The sequence below is a fragment of the Malaclemys terrapin genome, chromosome 5 (genome assembly GCF_027887155.1).
Source record: "Malaclemys terrapin pileata isolate rMalTer1 chromosome 5, rMalTer1.hap1, whole genome shotgun sequence".
In the NCBI taxonomy this organism is placed as follows: domain Eukaryota; kingdom Metazoa; phylum Chordata; order Testudines; family Emydidae; genus Malaclemys; species Malaclemys terrapin.
This window is the reverse complement of record NC_071509.1, coordinates 84,744,953-84,764,500: the sequence shown is the minus strand read 5'-3', so window position 1 is coordinate 84,764,500 and position 19,548 is coordinate 84,744,953. Positions and strand designations below refer to the sequence as shown.

The 19,548-nt window shown below is 39.2% G+C and overlaps 1 protein-coding gene across 4 annotated transcripts in view; it reads right to left on the bottom strand.

Moving 5' to 3' along the window:
- The window catches only part of LRBA (LPS responsive beige-like anchor protein), a 571,438-nt gene that overhangs the window by 495,880 nt on the left and 56,010 nt on the right, over positions 1 to 19,548 (bottom strand). For all 4 annotated transcript variants that reach the window (XM_054029329.1, XM_054029332.1, XM_054029331.1 and 1 more), the window contains exons 3-5: positions 4,044 to 4,275; positions 3,782 to 3,882; positions 1,565 to 1,660 (exon numbers count right to left, since the gene is read on the bottom strand). In XM_054029329.1, coding sequence (XP_053885304.1) covers positions 1,565 to 1,660; positions 3,782 to 3,882; positions 4,044 to 4,275 — 429 coding nt within the window. The remainder of the gene's footprint in view (positions 1 to 1,564; positions 1,661 to 3,781; positions 3,883 to 4,043; positions 4,276 to 19,548) is intronic.

Genomic DNA, 19,548 nt, shown 5'->3' with positions numbered 1-19,548 from the left:
TTTGACAACTCAAATTTATGAGACAAAATTTTGATGAATTTGGTCCTTAGTGAGGACAACTGCATGACATTTTTGAACATATTTGGTTTAAAAATAAAAATTGTTTTTAGTGTACAAATTATTTACCATCAATGAATGCCACAAAATTTATACTGAATTAAAGTATTTACTGTGCCATAGTTAGGACCCTACCAAATTCACAGTCCATTTTGGTCCATTTCCCAGTCATAGGATTTTAAAAATCGTAAATGTCATGATTTCAACTATTTAAATCTGAAATTTCACTGTGTAAGGGGCCTGACCAAAAAAAGCAGTTGGGGGAGGGGAGGGGGGTCACAAGGTTATTATAAGGCAGGTTGCAGTACTGCTAACCCTTCTTCTGTGCTGCTGCTGATGGCGGCGCTACTTTCAGAGGTGGGCAGCTGGAGAGCAGCGGCTGCTGGCCGGGATAACCGGCTCTGAAGGCAGAGCCGCCACCAGCTGCAGTGCAGACGTAAGGATGGCATGGTACGGTATGTATTGCCACGCTTACGTCTGCGCTGCTGCCTGCAGAGCTGGGCCCTCAGTCAGCAGCCGCTGCACTCTGGCCAGTCAGCTCTGAAGGCAGAGCAGAGGTAAGGGTGGCAATACTGCAACCCCACTAAAATAACCTTAGAGCCCCCCTGCAACTCCCTTTTGGATCAGGACCCTCAATTTGAGAAACTCTGGTCTCCCCCCATGAAATCTGTATAGCTTAGGGTAAAAACACACAAAAGACTAGATTTCACAGGGGGAAGCCAGATTTCACAGTCCTTGATGCATTTTTCATGGCTGCGAATTTGGTAGGGCCCTAGCCATAGTGTTAGCTTTATCCTGGTGTTTCTCAGCATATTTTGGTAGTATTTCTTATGTGTAATAGAAACTGCAGTAAAACAGTGCAGTAAATGCTGATTTTTTTCCATATGGACAGGGTATAAATAAGTCAGCTCATAGAGATAGCATGTGCTGTTATATTCACATGTATGATGTCTGATCATTTGAGGGGGGGAAGTCTCTGGGGAGGTTCTGTGTCTCTTGCCATAAAAGAGAACAGAGCAGAATTGAGCCAACTTTCAATTTGGTGCATTCTGGGGCTTCCTCAGGAGTGCCTCTCAAATGTGTATAATATTTGGGGATTCCGTTGTATGCTGCACATTAGGGCAGACACCACTAAAGAATATTGAGAGAAGAAATAAAGGCAGACAAAGATTCTGCTTGCAACAAATAACAAATAAGTTAACTGAACCAATCTCACAAAATGGGCTATGGGCTATTAAGATACGGGCTATTACTTGTACTCGTTCTTTCTTTAGCTAATATGGTTTGTCCTTCCATAAAGGTAGTGCATATTTAATAGTAACATATTTCAGTTAATCTTAATGTAGTTACCACCCTGGAAAAATAGTTCTCTCTAGGAACAATGTCAGACTAGTGAATATAACTGTATAAATGAAACAAAAGAGCCAAATGAGAATAGGAAAGAAAAGAGCCAGTAGTAAGAGGAGGATAACAAATAAAGGTATAGAAAATGTATATAACCACTTACTGCAGCACTTTTTCCTGGAAAGTTGAAGAAGGCATCAGGACCATATTTATGAGGCATGTGTTTTAACACAGACAATAATTTTCCAGCATGTGGTGGCTATTAAAAGAAATTATCACAAATATCAAACATTTCTATTTTATTCTGATACATATTATAATGCATTTTGACACATTTCTTATCCTTCCACAGACAAACACTATGCCACCACATTACTCAGGAGAGTAATAGTCAAGGAAGTGTGTCAACTCAAAATTCATCTTAGACACCAACAGCCCAGTTCTGCTTCAGCTAACTTTTCCTATTGAATTCAGTGGCAGTAATCTCAAAATAAAACTTGAGAGCTTACATCAATTTAATATACACCTCTACTTCGATATAACGCTGTCCTCGGGAGCCAAAAAAATTCTTACTACCTTATAGGTGAAACCACGTTATATTGCTTTGATCCGCCGGAGTGTGCAGCCCCCCCCCCCCCCGCCCCTTCCTCCCCCCAGAGTACTGCTTTAACGCGTTATATCCAAATTCGTGTTATAACGGGGTAGAGGTGTATCAAGTGTTATAGTTATGGTTGCAGGCCAACAGTTTTAAGACTGTTTTTTCACTTGCCTATAACTTTCCAGAGGTGTGAAACTTTTAATGACTGGTCTTTCTCTGAGGTGAGAAGTAAAGAAATTCCTTTAAACTCCCTCAGAGTTACAGGGAGTGTGGGGGAAGGGGGGGGAGAATGAAAATCATGTTTTTCTTGTTTTCAGAAGAAACTTCAAACTGTTTGAGCCTAGGAAACAAAAAATAATAAACTTAAAACTTCATATGAAGCCAATCACTGAAGACTAATCACTGTGCCATCTTAAAAAGGTATTTCAAAAATAAATGCTCAAAGCAAATCAAAATGATTCACACATGTGCAGAAAATAATGGGGGGGGATGGAGATCACAGTTTAAGTTGACTGTCTGCAGCACTGTGGCACAGCACAAAAAGTTGGATAACTACTGCTGCAGATAGTTAAGTTTAAGATTTAGGCAGCTGTACTATTTCCTAGCAATGCAGCTATGTTTTTCTCCTCTTTTCTCCTCTGTTTTTGTTCTTTAAGAAGAAAATTAAATGCAAACAAGAGAGTCAGGAAATAAAAACATTAACATTGCAAAGAGAACCTTAACTCACTCACACTGAACATATGCAATATTTTTAACTACATTCGTCTTAAATCTAAACCTTGATACACAATATTTTCTATGTGAGCAATTTGGAGTTTTGTTTAAAAAGTAAAGTTTTAATTGAGCATTAGCATAGGTTTTTATATTTAATAGGTATTTGTTTTTACACAGCAAGAAACCAGATCTGAGAAGCCTTTTCTCTATATTGAGCAGGTTATTTTAGGGGCCACCAAAGCAGGATTACAAATATGTTTTCAAAGAGCTTGGAACAATTCTTAAAGCAATTGCTACTTCCATCAAAGTAGCAATTCTGATGTTTAGATTCCACCTGGAGGAGAAAGTACATTTGATAGCATCAGTATCCTATGAGAAAAAAAAAGTTAACTTTAGGGAGGGAGGTTGTCAGGGGTGTTCGGTTCTCCTATTCCACTCCAGGTGTAAACAGTAAAAAATTTATACTAGGACTTTTCACTTGGAGTTCGCTTTGGAATCAAGCGGCAAGTGATATTACAAGACTGCCTTAAATTCAGATCTTTCTACAAATTCCTACTTTACTAACCGAATCAGTTTCTGCAATATTTACCCGAAAGAAAAAACGAAGTGAGAATAGACACTCTTTGGGTTGTGTATGTGAGAGGTAGTTTTTAATCTACCTTTTTTAAATGTCTACATATTTTTTTTATTCCTCTGCTTTTTTGTTTTCCCTTCATTTCATGTAACTTAGTTATAAAAAGAAAAGCAGGTACCTACTCCCATAAAATTATTTGCAGGTATATAAAGAAGACAAGTGCGACCTTTTTGTCAGGGGGAAACTGGAGACACTAAGTATCAATATTTCTAGAGCGATCAAACGTAAATCTAATGGATAACTTACTCACACTTCTACACCATATATTTTATTACTAATATGCAAAAAGACATCTATTGATAATACTACTCGGGGGATCCCTACATCTTTGATAGCTTTCACATTTGGTTATTAAAAATGTTTGCAAATAGCCCTTTTTGTTTGGAAAGATTAGGAGACAGTATAACCAACATTAAGACAACAAAGTTGTTTACCCATTTTCCTTTTTCTCCTTGGAGTTTGCTGAAGAACAATTTTAGCTCCCGGACCGTCAAATTATAGCTAGCCAGCACTCCCAACATATCAACTAAGAGATCTGAAGGAAAAAATATTAAAATGATATACAGGCAGCTCTGTACATAATGACCAAATGCGTATTCTTTTATTTTGTCAATAAAAGTGTTGTGTTAAGGTTTTATATAAAGACAATCATATTTAGCTCAAATAAACGTATTCTGTTGCCATCTAAAGTCATACCTGCAATCATATTGTCAGCTTTATCAATTCTCTGTAGCACTTGTTCAACAAGCCCCACTTCTGTGCAGACTTGTAGATTCCGTATACTCTTCTTCAGGATTGCTGTAAACATGCTCCATACCTCAGCCTGGCAAGTGATGTCACATTTATCCAGCAAGTCTACCATGCAGATGATACTCTCTCCTTCTTGGATAATAAAGTTCATTTCCAGATCAAAATGTCCCCCAACAAGCTTTAAGGAAAAAAAGGCAAAGCATTAGTAACAATCATTTCCATATATCATTTTACATTTAGGACTTGCTGTGCAAGTTCCCAAGGCTGTGTGTTGAAACATTTACAGAGGTTGTGGGGCTGGATTTGGATTAGATTAGGGAAGAGGGATTGGATGGTGGCAGACCGTGAGTCCAATTGCTACTTCTGTTATGGATTCACTGTGTAGCTTTGATGAAGTCACTTGACCTTTCTGTGTTTCTGTTTGCCCGTCTGTAGAAGCACTTCCCAGATATGTAATAGAACAGCTGCTGCAAAGAGCTGACCTACCTCACCAAAAAGTGTTGCTCTTTACAAACATTAAACTGCACTTCGGGTATATTAGATGAAAAGTGGATTGAAGTACAGTATCAACTGCAATTTTACTTTGTAAGCAAAGGTTCTATGAGGTTTGGGGGGGTTATTTGTTCATTTTCAAATTATAGCACAAAACAGTTGTATCTGAATGAATGTTAATGATCATTTTAAAAGTGAAGGAACAGCAGCACTGCTTGGAGCCAAACACTAATGATTATGACTCCTCCTACAGATTTGCTAATGCACTTAAATCTAGAAAAGCAACTCTTCAGAACTTTTTGTCATGGACCTTTCTTGAGCAGAAACTGGTGCGTTTGCCACATTGGGGGGTTTCTGATGTGCACAAGGGAACAGCTACAAAGAAATCAAAACTCATCTTCACTTGTGACCTGAACTAGAATTAGAATGTAATTCTCTTGAGGTTAATGTACTAACCTACCAGTCTCACCAGGCCCTCATATTTCTAGACTTTTCTAGCAAGTTAGATTAATATGACTACAGTACTGTGACATCTTAGATATAAATTCAAGTTTGTGTTACATTTTTCCTTCCATTTACAGAAAGACTTTCTAAAAAACAAAAACTAAATTTTTGGTGAATTCCGTTTCTTTAGATTTTTCAAGTATTTAGGTGGATGTCACAAAGCACTTTTCCCCTTCTTTCCTCCTCCCCTCATCTGCCTTCCTAAGAAAATAATGTCATGATTTCAATTTGGGGGACACATGAGAAAATCAAATATCTTGATACGTTTGTGGAAGGGTAGTGAGTAAATCTGAAGAGTTAGATGTGGATATTTTCAAAACTAACTAAACATGTGAATTATATTATTTGGACAGGTTTGATCAGTTACTTAGAATGACAGCTTAACAGGATCCAATTAGAAATTCAGTTGATTTCCTTCTTAAAGTTATACTGTGACAGAAGTCATCCCCCCAAAATACTTATTCTCTCTTGCCTTCCCATAAGCCCCTACAGCTCCATTCACTTGGTCAAGTTCTGAGGTCAAGTATGTCTAACAGAACAGAATTGTTGCCCTTAAATATGCTAAGTCAAACACTCAAATCACTGTAGAATATCCAAAAGGTCCTAAATTTTGTTTCCAGGTTGGAAGGAGCACCCTTCAAGATTCTGAACATAAAGCAGTGATGTCAAATTCCATAAGAAATTGAGAAAGCTAGCAAAGGTGACTGAGGTTGTATAAAGAAAAGGAGAGTTTCTGAATGACCATTTAAAAAAGTTATTTATATTTCCCTTCCATTTTCACTTTTCCTGAATTGCAATAATTTAAGTAATTAAAGAAACATCTAACAGAGTATTATCTTGTAAATTCACAGGACTGGGAGTCAGGAGATATGAATTCTATTCCCAGCTTTGCCACCAACTTGATCTCATCTTTATCAAGTCACTCAGTTTCCCCCTTCAGCAAAATGAAGTTCATGTCCATCTTAATTCATTCATAGTTGCCAAGTGCTTGAGATCATTGGGTGGAATGGGATAAAGTAGTAACATCACAAAACACACTTTAAAAAAAAAAACCACTCAGAATGAAGCCTGAAGACAATTGGATCAAAAACAAGGAAGCCACTTTCAAATTACTATTTTACACTGAATGCAAGCATATCACCCACCCTAATAGATTGATTGCAGCCTTCCTCAAAAGGACAGTCTCCCAAATGAAACTTTACTTTTACTTTTTGGTTTCTTAGTCATACTTGGTGCAAATACAATGGCTATATGTTTGCTGTCAGCTAAGAGTCACACCATAGTTTTTAATTTAATTATATATTTTGTTTAACTAACCAGTCAGGAGCTATCACATCAGAACTGTACAGGTCAACATTTAGTTGCAAATAAGATGACCTCACCTTCACCCTATCACTTCTACTATCAACTCTTCATTTTTGGCTACACACACCATTAACAGTAATCACCCATCCAGGAAGCTATCAAATTAATTTTCCAATCTAACCAGTAAAAACAAATATTTCAGCAGGTATTACATTAAAAGTATATATCTAGTGCAGTCGCTAGATTTTAAACATTTCTCCTTTAAGTGTTTTAAGTAATATCTTTTGACAAAAAAATTGACAGGAAAAGCAGTATACACAATGTGGACTATATTTGATATACTCTATGCATGCATACCCATTAGATACACATAAGCACACACACTCTACAGTATGTCATATTAACCCTTTCTAATGGTGATTTGGAACTGATCAACCTTCAAAACACAAATTTGTTTCCAACGACAGGGATCATAATCCAGGCTCATGCACTGGCTAGTTATTATCTGAGCTGCAATAATGGCTGTGCACAGCAAAATGTAATCTTCCCAAATGTCACAGTAAGTTATGAATATCTGAGCAGCTTAATGCACCTTACTAGCCATGAAGTGTGAGAATGTAATCTTATTACTTTTTTATGGTTGTATTTTTTTGAATAATGTAGCCTTTGAACTGATGTATAGTCTTTCCCTGCACTTTAGCATGATTTGGTCTCCTGTGTCATACAGTACATTTTTCAAAACTCTCCAATTCAACGTATTTTAAGTCTTAGACTGAACTTCATAAACATTCTTTATAGCAACCCACAGGGTGGCATAACATTTTCTTTCTATAGGGTGTAGTATAATGTGTAAGCATACAGCAATGATTTTAAAGCATAGTGTTCTAAGTATTCTAATACATCTTCACAAATTTTACATTATGTCTTTAACATCTGCCAGTTATATTTACTTTCAGAAAAGAAAGTCATAACATCAATAGCTGGAGCTCTTCAGTAAGCACAAGGAATTTCTGCATTTGATACTTTGAGACTAGGAAGAATGTATGCACTCTTCAATTCCAAGCCAACACAAACAGTCAAGCCTTAAATGTGTTTCTCTCTTTCCTAACCTTTCTAGAAATCAGCAGATTAGGAGTGAACTGTGCATGTTAAGGTTTCCCTGTGTTAGCAAAACCTAGAGATGAGGAGACAATAAAACAAATTTAAAGATGGGAATGAAATGACTGCTAGGAATTTTCCGTCTGACTTCAGATGGAAGGAGGATTCACAAGATATAGGAAGAGCTGCTGGGGCTTGTTTATTTGGTGAAGCTACTGCCCCTAGATACAGAAATTTTCAGACTTAACACATAATTAGGAGGTTGCTCTGAATATAAAGTAGCTACCAAACTCTGCCCTACTGGAAGATCAAGATTTAAGGATCTGGAATTATAATTACAGGGCAGCTGTATATGCCACTAATGAAAACATTTAAGAAACTTCAGGTAAATAGGGAACTCCTTTCCATGCATGGTGTAGCAAAAGTAACTAAATTAAGTCTGAGACCACAATTAACTTTTGTTTAGGAACAGTCCAAATCCACAGCACTGAGAAAGCCACTGAAGTATACTAATTTAACTATTTTTTTTCCATCTTCTCCTCTGAAAGTTTAAAATGAGAGATAGACATGAAAACTGAAAGAGAAAAGTAACTTTTTTTCCTCTTTTTCTGTTGCTTTCCTGTCAAGCTCCTATCATTTACCTAGCAAACAACATAGGTTTGTAAACTTAGGGCAGGGTATAGCAAGAGTGGCATCTCCCACTCATTTCACACCCACGTTTACCAAGCTACTTTTGTATGGTCCAATTAATTTTACTATTATTGACAGTGTGATCAGAAGTGCTGAATTAGAAAAATAAGGTAATGTAGAAACCTTTATAGAGGTTAAGAAAAGTGAACCCCACATTTAAATTTCCTCTGCTGCTACATGGGGATGTCTCTCACATTGGAGTCTTGGTAATATAAGGGTTTTGGGACATACACTGACGGGAGAGAGGGTTTGAGTCTCATACTGACGCTCCCCATTGTGATGGTCAATATGGCACTACATTTAATTTTTGAACACAGTATGGATCACTGCACAGATAATTTTATATTCTGAATTCAAAGCTATGATTTCCCTCTTTGCGATAGCCTTAAGCATATGCCTACAACACAATTTAAGGTGTAACTGAAGTGCAGGTATGCCTACCCATGCCTGCTTTAATCTAGCCTGCATAGGTAACAGCAGCTGTCCAGATGCAGCAGCACAGGCTTCAGCATTGGCCAGCCACCCAAGTACCTGCCTACCAGAGACCCGGGCTATATATTTGAGTTCTTAGCCCCTTTTGGGGGTCTGTGCTGCCATCTTCTCTGCTACACGAGCTAGACCAATCTAACATAGGTATGCCTACTGCGCTACAATTATACCTTACATTGCAATGTAGGTGTACTGTCAGAGACAATAGAGGAGAATCACATCTTACGCGGGGGTTAGGTTCTAAAGTCAGCGCGTAAGGCGAAAATCGTGTATAGTCAAACGCTCGAGTGGAATGGTGGGTGGGATCGCCCGCACTACAGGTACAGTATTTAAATGGTTATTTTTCTCTTTTTTGTTTTGCTGAGTGCGTATAGTTAAAATCGCGTAAGTTAAATGCGCCTACGATGCGACTCCACTGTATATCATCTCCTCCCCCTCGTCAAAAGGAAGAGGAAAGTTTTGCTTCTAAGGCCTGGCCTACACTACAGGGTTAGGTCGAATTTAGCCATGTTAGGTCGATTTAAAAATGAATGCGTCCACACAACCAACCCCATTCCGTCGAGCTAAAGGGCTTTTAAAATCAACTTCTGTACTCCTCCCCAACAAGGGGAGTAGCGCTAAAATCGACTTTGCTGGGTCAAATTTGGGTTAGAGCTGATGCAAATCAACAGTATTGGCCTCCCGGAGCTATCCCAGAGTGCTCCAGTGTGACCGCTCTGGACAGCACTTTGAACTCCGATGCACTAGCCAGGTACCCAGGAAAAGCCCTGGGAACTTTTTAATTTCATTTCCTGTTTGGTCAGCATGGCGAGCTCAGCAGCACAGGTGACTATGCAGTCCCCCCAGAATCATAGAGCGTAGAATGTTTCTACGCTCCCCATATCGCCTCCGTCCCTGAGGTTAAATATAATAATATAATTATTATTAGGTTATTGTAGATTAGAAAGCGAAAAAAACGCACTTGCGATGACATGTTTTCCGAGCTCATGCAGTCCTCCTGCACTGATAGGGCACAGCTTAATGCATGGAGGCATTCAGTGGCAGAGGCCAGGAAAGAATTAAGTGAGCGCAAAGAGTGGAGGCAGGACGTGATGCTGAGGCTAATGGGGGAGCAAACGGACATGATGAAGCATCTGTTGGAGCTGCAGGAAAGCCAACAAGAGCACAGACCCCCGCTGCATCCACTGTATAACCGCCTACCCTTCTCCCCATGTTGCATAGCCTCCTCACCCAGATGCCCAAGAATACGGGGCTCTGGTCACTCCACTACAGAGGATGGCCCAAGAAACAGAAGGCTGTTATTCAAACAGTTTGATTTTTACTGTGGCTACAATAAGCAATGTGGCCTTGTCCTTCCCTCCTTCCCCACCCCACCCAGGCTACCTTGTCAGTTATTTTTTTTTTTAATTAATAATTAAAGAAAGAATGCATGGTTTCAAAACAATAGTTACTTTATTTCGAAGGGGAGAGGGTGGTTGACTTACAGGGAATTAAAATCAACAAAGGAGGCGGGTTTGCATCAAGGAGAAACACACACAACGGTCACACTGAAGCTTGGCCAATCATGAAACTGCTTTTCAAAGCTCTCTGATGCGAGCGCGCCTTGTTGTGCTCTTCTAATCGCCTAGTGTCTGGCATGAAACCATTGTCTGCCATTGCTTTTCACGGATGGAGGGGCGACTGACGACATGTATCCAAAACCACCAGTGACAATGTTTTTGCTCCATCAGGCATTGGGAGCTTAACCCAGAATTACAATGGGTGGCAGAGACTGCGGGATAGCTACCACTCAGAGCACCACTCCGTAAGTCGATGCTTGCCACAGTAGTGAGGACGCACTCCGCCGACTCAATGCGCTTAGTGTGGACATATGCAATTGACTGTATAAAATCAATTTCTAAAAATCAACTTCTATAAAATCCACCTAATTTTGTAATGTAGACATACCCTAAGAAACAAGATTCTTTAGGATTTCAGATCAATAAGAATGTTTAAGTGTATAAGCCAATACTCATTTTTGTGGTTTAAGACCAGTTTTTCCTCAAATTACATGCTAAGACTTGAGTTTGTGGTTTTAGGTTTCCACTACAGAAGCTGAAAGCACACATCTGTGTCCTGTCTACATGGGCAAAAAAGATGATTCTTTCCTGTCTTGTTAGTCTGTGGTACAACACAGCCAACTCAAACCACTTAATGGTGTTTACCTGTCTACATATTATTGAAGATGCTTCAATTGAGTTAAGCTAGCTCAACTGACAATTTAACAATTTTAAAAAAGCATCCTTTTTGCCCATGTAAAAACAGGACCCTAGAGATAAGAACCCTCCTTAAACTGGTGATATGACCTATACCAAGAGAAGAGAATTAAGAAGCAACATCCTACCCCTGTTGATTCCACCTCTCTATCCAGGTATCAGTTGTGCCTCATCCACTCTGATCAGGTTAGTTTGTGTTTTAGCAGTGCTTGCACGATTTTTACATGTTGCACATTTTAAAATAGTCAACTACCATGTTTTAAAGCAAAGAGGAACTGATTCTACAGCAAGCTAAAAACAGCTTAAAATTGTTTTGGTTTTACATGGACTTATTTTAATATCTGGCTTAGTACTTGGATCCACATTTACTTATGTATTTATAAAGCACAAAGAATGCTCTTCTAGAAAGGAAGAACAGGAGTACTTGTGGCACCTTAGAGACTAACAAATTTATTAGAGCATAAGCTTTCGTGGACTACAGCCCACTTCTTCGGATGCATACAGTGGGCTGTAGTCCACGAAAGCTTATGCTCTAATAAATTTGTTAGTCTCTAAGGTGCCACAAGTACTCCTGTTCTTCTTTTTGCGGATACAGACTAACACGGCTGTTACTCTGAAACTTCTAGAAAGGGACAATTGAGGCCTTTTATCATTGGTCACAACTCCCATTGAATTTAAATGGTTCCCAAGGCTAAATCTGACCCAATGAAAAAAAATGTTTTTAAATTAAAGTAACTATACATGTTTTCGTGTTATCAGTTTGCTATTTTAACAGCATCATTTTACAAGTTTTATTAGTTCAAAGCACAAGATTATAGCAAAGCCCTTATGAAAAAAAGCACATGAACAAACTAACACAGTTCAAACTCAAAATACTAAATCATTCCACATCTGATGATGAATTTAGCATTTGTGAAAGGTGCCAGCTTGACAGCATGGAAAATGAAGATTTCTGTTTCAGTTCTGGCAATCATTTAATTCAAAGTTAAAAAATATAAGTCTATTGTAGACAAACCCTGTGGGGTAAAAGTATGACCACGGATGCCTCCCAGGTATTAGGGGAGTTTAGTCCCTTCTCCCATAATATTTTGGGCCACAACAACGAGCAAAAATTGCCCAGAATGCACTGTACTTGACAGCAATGTCAGGAGCCATCATACATATCTAGGTACTATACACAAAAATCAACAACTCCAGTGGGCATGCACAGCACAACTGCATGTCAAATTACACAGGTGCAGCACTGACATCTTAGAGTCACTCCAGCATTCAACTAGGATGATTCCATCAATTGATTTTATGCAGACTGATCTCTCCAACATAGACAAAGCCTTTTTCCCATTCAATTATTTTCCTCTGTCATGACTGCACTGCTGTCATCCTCACACCTGAAACTAGGAAAATGAATGAAACTACCAATTGTTTTCTCATAAACCAAACAACTTCTGGTCGCTTCTAACTTAGACTGCACTCAGAAACAGTGACCCATGAATAGACATGCTATCCTAGTTTTAAAAAGTTGTGTAACGTTTTGTTGTAAGTCTAAATCTAGATAAAATGTATGCCCTTTTTCCCCCAAAACCTTTTCCAGTTTCTGCATTAATAGCCTTAAATATGGCCTTTATTTTAAAAATGAATTTATTTCAGCACATTTTAATCTGAGACACTGTTTAAATATATACAAGTAAGATATGACTCCAAGTTATGGTCTAATAATATGCAGATTTGTGCCTCCATACAGGAGATGAAATTTCGTAAATCCATTACATCAGATTCATATATGTGCATTGAAAGCCACTAAATCATTTAAACCATGATACAGAGAACCTTTTTAAATTTGCATTTATCTACAGTAAATACTGCCATGTTCTTTAATAGCTTGCTAGTGCAATCTTGGAAAACTAGTGATTTATGGTTGTGACATATTTTAAAAATCAGAAATCCGTCATTGTATGACAGCCAGTAGAAAGTCAGTTCAAGTTACATTACTCTGAATTTAAACTCACTAGAATGTGAAAAGCACTATGCCATGTTACTATTTCAGTTACCCCGCTATTTACCTCCCTACTTTACAGAATTCTTTATCTGTAATATTTCTAAGTTTTACAAAATATTTTCATTTCAATTTTTAATATTCTTATAAATAGATTATTTCAGGGTCTAGGCACCTTGATGTTTTATTAAAACCACTTAATCCCACAAAGACAAATCCAGAAACAAACTCACCAGCTAACAAACAGCCATATCCTTAGAACAGAAGATTGAAGCGTGGTCTGCCCTTAAAAGTTAGGTTGACATAGCTATGTTGGTCAGGAGTCTCAAAAATCCACACCCCTGTCCAACACAGCTATGTTGACAGAAGAATGCTTCCATCTATATAGCTACCTTCGTTCAAGGACATAGTTATCCTACACCAGTAGTTCTCAAATATTTTTTTTCATGGACCACTTGAAAATTGCTGAGGGTCTCGGCGAACCACTTAATGATCTTCCCAAATGTTGTTTGTACCATTAGCTATTGTAAAGTGCTTTGGATAAAAGCGTTATATAAAACACAAACTTAATAATAAACTTTTTTTGTTCTACAAATAAAAGCACACAACTCATCTTTTAATATCAGTAGTCTTACCTTTCTAATGCGATGAATGTGCCCTCTCTCCCCCGCCACAACAGCCCCTGAGCTGGGGCTGGGAAGGAGGGGGGTCTCTCCCTGGCAGCCACAGCCCTGGAGGTGGGGAAAGTCGCCTCTTTCTCTGGCCACCGCAGTACTGCACATGCCAAACTCCCTATCACCCTCTCTTCTCATCCCACTGCCTCCTCCCACCTACCCCTTATTCCCCCCCAGGCCACCACATCACCTTACATGTGTGTCTTGTCCAGGCACCTAAATAGTGGAACCACTCCTACGCAGTTCCACTAATTAGAATAGTGGAACCACTCCTACGCAGTTCCACTAATTAGGTGGGTGGCCCTTCATTCTCTCGTGTGCAGCTGCCCAGGTGCACACCTTAGAGGGAATGACCTGTGGACCACCTGAATGAAGCTCACAGATCATTGGTGGTCCATGGACCACAGTTTGAGAACCTCTGTCCTACAGCAATGGAAAACCCCTTCAGTTAGCGCAGGCGGCATCTGTAATATGAGGGGGTTATGCCAGCATAGCTATGGAAACATTGCTATAACGGTACAGTCTCCGTAGCGTAGATATTCCTTGAATGCCTCAGTCAGTGCCCAGCCATGGGTGGTTGGTGAGCCCTGGTCAGCTGCTAAGTTGCGATCGGGAGATGAGTAGCAGGGTCAGGAGCAAGCCAGGTCAAAATGCTGGAAAGTCAGGGTCAGGTACCAAGTTGTAGGCAGCAGGCAATAGCAGCACTGGAGTCGAGACAGATCAGGATACCAGGAAGTCAAGGTTTGGTGCCAGGTTACAGACAGCAATTGAATAGTGAAGTCAAGGACAAACCAGGGTCAGAAGCCAGAGATTATGGTCCACCACAAACAGGGTCTGGAGCAGAAGCAGGCAGGCAGGCGGTCTGTGTTGTTGCTCAGTTGGCTTCTCATGATGGCTTCCTGATTTAAGTATCAGTACTGGTCGATCAGTGAGCTATGAGGGTCCGCCATGCAGGCCCTACTGGGCACTACCTCCTGCTGAGTTTTGCCTCATAGGGCTCTCCTGTGGGAGCCAAACCTAAGCCTCCAGTGGCGATACAAAGATGTCAGCAGCCCAGAATCCCCATGATCCCAGGTTCTAGCTTTGCAGGTTCTTAAACTCAGTGCCCCATGTACCAATCCTCAGAAGACTGCCTCTCCTTCCCCCTTGGTTTTTCACCCCACAAAACAGCTAAAAGGATGGGTTTTGCAACATGCTACAAAAATAAGTGCACAATCTGCAGTTTCTTTGGTTTCCCCAAACAGAGTGTAGCCCCACTCTGGTATGCATTGCACTAACCTAGGGGTTGGCAATCTGCGGCTCTTTGGCTGCCCCCTTGCGGCCAGCCATTTTTTGAGTGGCTGCGAGGTGGGGGCTCTGGCTGGGAGACGGTTACCACAGGTGACTCCCGGCCAGCAGCACAGCAGGGGTCAGCAGGCTGCCTGCCTCCCCTAGCCCCACACCGCTCCCGGAAGCGACTGGCTGCTGGCACATCTCTGCGCACCCATTGGGGGGAGGGGAACAGCGGGTCTTCGTGCACTGCCAGCACTCACAAGCGCCACCCCAGCAGGAGCCACCTCCTCCCCACTAGGGATTCGGAGTCTGATACAACGCCAGGGTGAGGGTCTCATAAGCACATAATCCACTGCAGCACAGGTGTAGTTATTATGTTGTTGCGGGTACGCAATGCTCGTGGCACCCTGTGATTCAGAAGGGCAGAGACCACTCAGTCTCCAGCACACATGTTGTACAGTGACATTGCATTACTGTGACCCCCTGCCAGGATACTGGCCTTATTCATAGCCTTACTTGAAGGACTGTTGCATCATTACAGGCCCTGTAGCAAATGCATTTTAACAAACCCAAATCTGAATGCATGTATTTGCAGGAGAGATGGGTCCAAACTTATTTGTAGGTCAGTAACATCAATAGGCCCCAACTGAGATCAGGTCCCCATTGTGCTAGGTACTGTACAAACGCAAGTGGGGTGCCTACATTGCAATCAGAAGCATGACTGCAGCTCTGCTAGCTTTAATCTACCTACCCTGGCTAAAGATATCAGTGAAGATGCAGCGTCATGGACCCAGCTACCTACCCAGGCTGTGGGCAGTCTGGTACAGTCCTTGCTGAAGCACCTAGATTCTAATCGCATTAAAAGTATTGGTGAGTAGTAATAACTTTAATATGTTCAACTATTATTAGTTGATAAATTCTAACTCTACAAGTAGCTTTGCGTGTGATGTGGCTCTAGAAATATTTTGGTCAAAGACAAAAATAAAAAAAATGGCTCTTCTTTGAAAGGTTGCCGACCCCTGCACTAACCTAATATTCAGGTGACTAAATCCTTCTAGGGAGCACAGATAGGATCAGACAGCACGTGTTTAAAGGTGTTAACCCTAACTATAGTAGGTGCCAGCACATTTTTAAATATCACTTAATATACATTAGCTAACTTTAAAATTAAAAATCACACCTGTTTTCTAGTCTACCCTACCAGTTCTGCTGAACAATAAGCAGCGATAAGTTAACATAAGGTGAGGTAACACCAACTTTTGCATGTTTGGTTTTTTTCCAAGTGGCCCATCTTTATGCTATCAGAATGTGTGCATACAAACGAACAAAATGAATGAATATTAGAGCTGGAGACTATTTAGTTAGAGAAGCACAAAGTAAAAAAAAAAATCTGTCTTCCTCATATTAAAGGACAGATTTAAAAAGTTTAAAAAAAAATTTTAATCTTTCCTCTGCAAAACTTAGTAAATATTTTTCTAAGAATTGTCTTATGAAGATATGCCCTTAGAACTAAAATTCTTCTAGCTATGGAGTAGCTATAATGGATTCCATAATTTTTATACATACAAACACTGACAACATTGTAACTAATATTGAATTATATGTATGCACACTTCTGTCCATATGGATAGATGTACTCATACACAGCATGTTAATATGTCACATTTGGCTGTGAATTCCAATTTTAGGCTAAGATAACTCAAAATGTTTTTATTTAAGGTAAACATATTCCTACAAGTCTTTCAGTGCATCTTGCCTCTATGTCTGTCTTCTAGATCGTAAGCTCTTTGGGACTTAGTATTATGGATTTCTGTGTATTGTACAGCACCAATTACATTATCCACGCTTAAAAAGTAAATACGTAAAAATTTTTAACTGTAAAGCAGCTGCTCTTGTAATACATTGCTAATGAGAATTTCAGTAATCCATTTCTCCACTGTGACTCCCTGTCCTTCATTTTGATCTCATAACAGTGAAATCTTAATTTTACTTAAGCTTAGAAAGTTAGATCTTGAAATAAGATGTTGCCACTGGTTTCTTTTGATGAGTTGCCAGATGTTTTTATCTCTGTTCTTCATGATCCTACACCCTTCTCTGTAAAGCCAAAACAGCACTGACTATAAACTAGTTCAGGTAGATGTAATTTAGATTTTCCCAAACAGCTCTACCAATCCAGTTGTAATTCCAGTACTGAGTCTCTCTACGAGGGAGGGACATTTCTCAGTTGTGCCACATTGCGTGGTAGTTACACAATGTGTAATATGCACTGATGGGGATTAAAAGGAAACCAAACTCACTTATAAACTGATCAGGATATAAAACCAGGTCTCAGAATACAAAAATCCCTGAATCACATAATGTACATTATGAAAAAGGCAATTTTACTCTATTCTTGTGCCACCAACAGACAAGAGAGCTATTCTTCAGTCTGCGCCCTTATGTCCAACTAAAATCTTTCTATTAGATTCTTTAAAATCAGGAAACCAACAACTGTTAGACAAGAGGGGTTTGAAATAAAAGTCTGACATAAGCAAACAATTAGCTAGCAAAATGTTCATTTTCTGTATCCGTAATTGCCACTAAAATAGACTTCTGGGCTTCTAACAGAAGTACTATGAAGAACAAGACAGCAGAGATCAGGTTAATTAACTGATCTGAACAGACTGCAGATCTCCGCAGCCAAAAGCAGCATCTGAGGCTTGACCATTTTTTGAAGCTTTATGCAACTTAATCAGCAGGTTTAATTCCAAAACTCAGACACAAACCCAGATAATCCTGGAAATAACGTGGTTCCCAATATTGCAAGCCATTTTATTTTAGTTATTTATATTTGCAAAGAAAAAACTTGTTCTGGAATGACAACCAGCACTAGAATTTAGAAGAATGTTTTAACATTACTCTCTTGCTTTCTCACTCGAATCAAAATGAAGCATAATCCCCTGGATCAAGCTACAATAGATATCCTGAAGAAGGCTGTAGCCAAACATAAAATGGTAATGTGCAAGGTGGTGTTTCTTAGAATATGCTTTTCTTCTGAAAAGTGAGATTAACAGACGACAATAAATCTTTTTCCTCATCCACGCTTTCACTGAAATATCTGGCCCTAAAAAAACCTGCTAGAATTGAACACTAAGAAAGTATCATCTTAAAAGGGAGAGGATAATGCCACCAAAACAAAATGAAGAAAGGACAATCTCCTTAGTAATAAATTTAGACTGATGTCATTCTTTGCTTTAGATAGGAAGTTCTTTTTAAAATTTTGTGCAGAAGTTGCATGCCTACAAATTGTCTTTCATCTCTCTGGGCGTTCAGGCAACTTTACATTTAATCCATCCTAGTGAAATTCTACACTTTTATTTACTGATAGCACAAGGAATGTCAATTTCAAAGAAGAAAAATCACTCCATCTTATATCATCTATTACAAGCAAGACATCAGGACTCAAAGTATAGCTGCATTGTGAAAAATAACTAAAAAGGACAGTGGGTTTTGATATTTATCATATCAATGTATCAACTCAGAGCAAATATGCTTAGTTTACAAGTAAAGCAATGTTTCACTCAACTGCCCATCCCAAAAATTCAACCTGGGATCTAACAGTCAAGCTAGGTTCTTTCCTTCTGGGATAGCACCACCAGCAATAAAATTTTCCAAGCCAAATTCGGAACTGAGTGCATCATCATCTTTGCAAACCCCTAACGCTTTCAAATTAGGGTCTTGGCAACATCATTATCTTCAACTGGTTTTCACATGGGTAACTGCTTGCTTACAAGGGGAACAGACTGAGTAAGATGCCATTGATGCTAGCCTCAGTAGACCAACATTTTAAGGGAAGAGTTGAAGAAAAATCTGGAATTACCAACACTAAAATGAGGCATGACGAAGTGGTCTAATGCTGAGAATGACACAAATAGTGTCATTATTAGATCATTGCATATAGTGGAGTATCTTGAGGTTCATAAATATTAGTTTCTAAAGAAAAACAGTATGAAAAACATTTTTTATTTTAGACCTGGTTTACCAGCGTAGCTGTTTTGGTTAGATGTGTGATTTGTTTTTACTGAAACAATTATATTGGTACAATTAGTGCGGTTATACCAGTATAGCACATTGCCATTCCCATACAGAAAGAAGCCATACTAATATCAACACTGTTATACCAATATATTTACATCCACACTACGGTGATTAAAGCAATTTGTGCATGTAGACAAGGCCTTACTTGATTTATTTTTATTTTACCAATTAAGATCCAAAAATCTAGGTGCATTGTATTTTGCAAATTTCTGTAAAAGGCATGTACAAAAAGAGCTGAATTAATGACCGATTTTTCAGTTCAATGGCAGCATAAAAGAATTTTGATTTGTTTGAACAATCCAAAGTTTGTGAAAAATTTAAGCGTATTAAAAAAAAATCTGTTTAAGGTATTTTTAAAGAGCTAGCTTCATAGAACAGGAGGAGGGATGGTTGTGGCAGCAGCATCACCTCCCTTATAGCCATTAGCCCAGTGCTTACGGCATACACCTGGGACATGAGACCCAGCTTCCATTTCCCCCACTACCTGATGTAAACACAAGATTTAAACTTGGGTCTCCCTCATTGCAGGAAAGAATCTTAATCCACTGGACTATGGAATATTCTGGTGTGGGTCTCAATCTCTGTTGAAGCTATTGCATTGT